Source organism: Lolium rigidum, unplaced genomic scaffold, assembly GCF_022539505.1.
Source record: "Lolium rigidum isolate FL_2022 unplaced genomic scaffold, APGP_CSIRO_Lrig_0.1 contig_69577_1, whole genome shotgun sequence".
In the NCBI taxonomy this organism is placed as follows: Eukaryota; Viridiplantae; Streptophyta; class Magnoliopsida; order Poales; family Poaceae; genus Lolium; species Lolium rigidum.
In genome coordinates, this window is record NW_025901409.1 from 27,413 (window position 1) to 32,975 (window position 5,563).

The 5,563-nt window shown below is 53.1% G+C and overlaps 1 protein-coding gene across 1 annotated transcript; it reads left to right on the forward strand.

Annotated features, from left to right (window-relative positions):
• Positions 1 to 3,901: 3,901 nt before the first annotated feature.
• LOC124682159 (F-box protein At5g46170-like) lies at positions 3,902 to 5,354 on the forward strand. The gene has a single exon (XM_047216899.1). The coding sequence runs from the start codon at positions 3,972 to 3,974 to the stop codon at positions 5,094 to 5,096; it is 1,125 nt and encodes a 374-aa protein (XP_047072855.1). The 5' UTR covers positions 3,902 to 3,971; the 3' UTR covers positions 5,097 to 5,354.
• Positions 5,355 to 5,563: the final 209 nt, after the last annotated feature.

Below are 5,563 nucleotides of genomic sequence, written 5' to 3' on the forward strand. Positions count from 1 at the left end.
ACTAATAGCAGTCCATGAAAAATTAACCAACAAATAAACCATTAGCAAGTAGTATATTGGATATGCTACATACTATGAGCATACTGAAAGTACATTTTGTCCATGTGGCTGTCAGTTACCTCCAAGCAACTAAGGTAAACACTCGCCGCCGGCGCGATGCGCTCCAGACTAAAACGGTATGATCAGGGAGCAGGCTGTCAAATATGCATTTCTTTATATACTACACATCAATAAAATTATACCAAACAAATCATGGTGGCTGAACCAAAATTATTTATTCTCTCTCTCTTTACTCTTCTCTTTTGCATTGACTTGAACATATCACCAACTATCTTTTCCTAGATTTTTTCTCATATATTTGATCAAGGACAGTCTGCCTCGATTTTAATCGAGCACCTTATAGGCATAGATAAGAGAATCTGCAAAGCAAAGATTAAAGCAATTTAGGGATCAAACACACACAGATCGAGAGCAGGAGAAAAAGAAAAGTGGGCACCTGCAAGCGGACACGAAGGGGGCCAGAGATGTATGATACGTAGCCTCTGCTTTGTCAATATTTCTCAACCCCTTTCCTCTCTGATGACGTGGGACATTGTGGGGCTGAAGGAGGTGAAGTCCAGCTGCAAGGAGGAAAAATTTGTTGTCAAGACCTCCATCAACGACAAGGAGGCAGCAAGCTGCTGCTACCGCCGGGCAGCCGCCGGCGATGATGATGAGGAGGCGCTGCCTCGCCGGGGGGCGACGAGGAGGCGGCGAGCCGCCGCTTGCAGCCGCCGGCGCTGGAGACGCCTTTCGTGTACCCTGCCGGCGAGGACGAGTGATGTGGCAGAGAAGAAGACGCGGGGTTCGGCAAACTCGACCAGGATACAGCAGCAGCTCGTCTAGGAGACGGCCATGGGGGGGAATTGGAGTGAGAGGAGGGAAGGAGACGTGGGGATTAGGGGATTGGAGGAGAAGACGAGACACGGGGATTGGGGAGAGACTTGAGGCGGCTAGGGTTTCACCCGGTCTCTTCTCTTCTTTTTATATGTCCGAGGTGAAATACAAAAAAATACCCTCACTGCCTGGTGCCAATGCATACCGATGGAGATCCCAGCCGCAGTCGCCGACAGGCGGGCCCGAACGATGGTGGGGCCTACCAGCAGCCTCAGGAAGGAAGCACAGGGCCATTACATGTCTTTATCTAGTGGGAGGAGAGGCAAGAACCAACGGCTGAGATACATAGATGAGGAGATCCGACAGCTCACGTGCGCTGATCGCTGTGAGGCCCCCTATGGGGGGCATCATATATACCTTTAGAACCGATGGAGATCCCAGCCGCAGTCGCCGACAGGCGGGCCCGAACGATGGTGGGGCCTACCAGCAGCCTCAGGAAGGAAGCACAGGGCCATTACATGTCTTTATCTAGTGGGAGGAGAGGCAAGAACCAACGGCTGAGATACATAGATGAGGAGATCCGACAGCTCACGTGCGCTGATCGCTGTGAGGCCCCCTATGGGGGCATCATATATACCTTTAGAACCGATGGAGATCCCAGCCGCAGTCGCCGACAGGCGGGCCCGAACGATGGTGGGGCCTACCAGCAGCCTCAGGAAGGAAGCACAGGGCCATTACATGTCTTTATCTAATGGGAGGAGAGGCAAGAACCAACGGCTGAGATACATAGATGAGGAGATCCGACAGCTCACGTGCGCTGATCGCTGTGAGGCCCCCTATGAGGGCATCATATATACCTTTAGATGTAGTGGCTGCCTTTTTTTGGCTTAGCTTGGGTTGGTAAAACAGTTGGCGTTTCGCAAGCCGGTCACACTCACGCCCTCGACATGCCCGTGCACAGTGCCCGAGCCGTATGTTCTGCCTCGCAGCCTGCCTGGTAAACCGGTCACGAGGAAAGCAGGTATTTTTCTTGCTGGATACGTGCGGTACTCTGATCAATCAGCACAGGAAAATGAGTCGACATGTGCACATTTTTCATCGTGGGAGAAAATGAAATTGCACGTTTTTGTACATCGACCGTACTGATTGATGCTGCTTGCGTTTTTACTGCCAACTCTTCAAATTGTACCCGTCTACAAAAGTACTGTACTCCGTACTACGCACTGGGGTTGGAATAGATTATTGGCAAAGAAAAAGGTGGAATAGATTAACTGTACGCTGTACCCCTCTTTTCAGTGCAGCGTCGGATATAAAATCTCCTTGATTTGGTGGTATGATTAAGGCAGGGCCCGAAAGTGCTCTACACTCGATCCCATAGATTTTGTTGCCTTCCAGCAGCAGCAAAGCAATCATACCGCCGTGGCACCTCGCGCCGTCGCCACGCTCCGGTGTAGTAGTAAACTCGCCGTCTTTTGGGTTGTCAGTTGCCACAGTGAGTGGCATGTGTGAGGAGAGGCTAAGATGAATGTGGTTCCTCAGTCCTATAGGCATGAGTGAATTGCATTGTGATGCTAATTATCCATTGAGCGAAAATATGTCTAGACCATCTCTTTTAGAAACTTTGGAAGCTTTCTTTGATACGCTTATATTGGGCATGGTGTAAGCTAATGGTTCAAAACTATCAGGACGACGAGAAACATGACAGACGGATAAGAAAAATCTAGGCATAATCGTCGATGAAGCCCTCCTGGGCTCACATGTTTTGTCGCGCCATATAGATCTTCTATAGCAGAATAAGCAAACTGCTAAAATGAGGTAAAACTAAGTCAAAGTCTCCTCGAAATATAACTATGGGTAAATGAAAACTTAAAAGGAAAATTTTGGGTAAAATGTGGAATTCACCCTTTAGGCAATAATACATGATATACACCAATTTGCAAATTAGTACAATATAACTTAAAAATTGGAACGAATCAGTTCACTACTTGTAATTCGGTGCAAAATTTGTCCAGATCGTCCCGCTGCTCGCATGTGTTGCTCTTTTTTTTTACTGGAAAAACCCTCAGTGGCCCCCTTCTTCCTTGCGACCTCCGTCGCCGCCTTGCAGGAAGGGCGTAACCTGCACCACCTACCGTGCACAACCCGTTGGATCGGCGTTGCGACCATGACATGCCATCACCCCACGCTTGTCGACAATGCCACAAATGAGAACAACCCGCTCTAACAGGGTTCTCCTAGCTGATGGGTGTACATTGGGGCAACTGCGAGCACCACAGGGTTCTCCTAGCTGTCGTGGTAGCCGCTTACATGATCGACGTGGTGAAGCAGCTCACGCTCTGCCTCCCTGGCGGGATCAGCAATGACGGTGTCGCTCTTCGGCGGCGGCCCATTCGAGCTCCTCGGGGCACCACTAACCTCCATTAGAACCAGCTCCCGGTCTTGGGTAATCAAAGATAAACAATGGCGATCATGGGCATGACCATGAACCCGTGCCCCTTGGAGCCTATGACCTCGATCAAGAAGAGAGGGGAAGGTCTTAGCTGCTTGAGAAAAAAAAACTATTCGAGGTTTTTTATCGTAAAATAACAGCACCATGTGTCGACGATTAGGACCAATGTTGAGTTACAGGATAGATTTACCCCAAATTTTCAGGTTTCATTTACGAATTTGCACCCGCCATGTAATAAGTAGTTACCCGGTATAGTGTCGTCACTAAGCGTTGTTACCTCAAGATACATTGTGTAGAAGTCGTAAACAGGAAGAAGAATAACAGTACAGTAGCAAATTGTACCGTTGTGGAGTTGGTGTTAACAAATGCTGAGAAACGGTCGAGACGAGATTAAACAATGGAATTAAGGCGCGAGAGGTAGTCGTCCTGCTCGTTCGCTCTAACGGTATGATTAGGGGGTGGGGGACGGCCTTCCGACAGCGAGTCATGGAGTTAACCAAGAAACAGGTCCCTCTCTCCCTCCCCTCTTTATAAGCCTCTCCACCCTCGCCATCCATTACTCACCTCCGCCTCCTCCTGCTACCTCACCTACTCCTCTGCTCCGGCCGCCTCCATCGCTCCCTGTCTCCTCCTCTTCTCCGTCAAAATGCAGTCCAGGCACCGGGTCTTCGCCGAGGACCTGCTCCTCGCGCAGCTCCAAGGCGACGACCACTTCGACAACGTGCCGGACTCCCTCGTGCTCATCATCTTCAACAAGCTCGCCGACGCGCGCTCCCTCGGCCGCTGCGCCGCCGTCTCCAAGCGCTTCAACTCCCTCGTCCCGCTCGTCGACGACGCCTGCCTCCGCATCGACCGCGTCATCAGCTCCGACGCCGCCGACGCCGCCGACGACGCGCTCGGCGTCTCTGGAGCCGGCGGCGGCGCCCAGCGCCAGCGCGGCGCCGGCGCCGTCTTCTCCGGCCTCCTCAAGACCGTGCTCTCCGCCGTGCTCAAGCCCTTCGGCCACTGCGACGCCGGCGCCAAGTCCGGCCACGGCGGCAAGCACGCGCCGCACCACTCGCCCGCGCAGGTGCTCAAGAACTTCAGCAGCATCCGCAACCTCCGCATGGAGCTCCCCGTCTCCGACGTCGGCACCGACGACGGCGTGCTCCTCAAGTGGAAGGCCGTCTTCGGCAGCACGCTCCAGACCTGCGTCATCCTCGGCGGCACCAGGCTGGACCACGCCGCCGGCCCGCACCCCCCACCTCCACCCACCACGGCACCCGACCACGAACAGCAGGGCGACGGCAGCATCCCGGAGTCCTTCTACACCAACGGCGGCCTCAAGCTGCGCGTGGTCTGGACCATCAGCTCCCTCATCGCCGCCGCCACCAGGCACTACCTGCTCCGCGAGATCGTCAAGGAGCACCCCACGCTGCAGCGCGTCGACCTCACGGACGCGCACGGCCAGGGCACGCTCTGCATGGAGCGCGCCCAGCTCAAGGAGTTCACCGACAAGCCGCTCGCCGCCGCCGCCGCGGCCAACCGCACCCAGGTGCCGGCCTGCAACATGAAGCTCCGCTACGCGCCCATGCTCGAGCTCTCCGACGGGACCAGGATCCAGGGCGCCACGCTCGTCGTCATCAAGCCCGTCGGCGAGACCGGCGGCATCGGAACCGGACGCAAGGACCTCGACGACTTCGTCGCCGACGCCTTCGACGGGCCTTTCAGGGAGGCCGTGGCCATGCTCAGCAAGCGCCGCACCTACCTACTAGAGATGAACGGCTTCTAGATAGCTGCGACCATCTGCGCCAATGGCCACTACTAAATTGCTCTGTTCTGCTCTGTTCTGCTCAGCTCAGTGCCACACTGACTGAGGTGTTCGTCCCTGTAACAGCACAGCAGCGATCGATCATGTCTTCTTCTACCTCAATTCTTCGTTACCGCCTTCACTGTCCTTGCAACAATTATCGCCAGCTTCATTTCGATGTGGTGACCTGATCTATGAATGGATGAACGGAATTCAATCAAGTAACATCACATTTTTCAATCCAGTGCTTCTGATAGCAACTCTTTACCACATAGAGCAATACAAATACAGAATGAGTGTTTTTTTTATCATGTTCTCCAATACAAATATCCGCGGAGTAATGAAGTTTTGTCTGTGATTTACTAAAATAAAACCCGCATTTCCTCAACAGCAATAACAACACCACCGCCACCGCCCGCGACAATCGCAATAACAACACTAGAAGATTG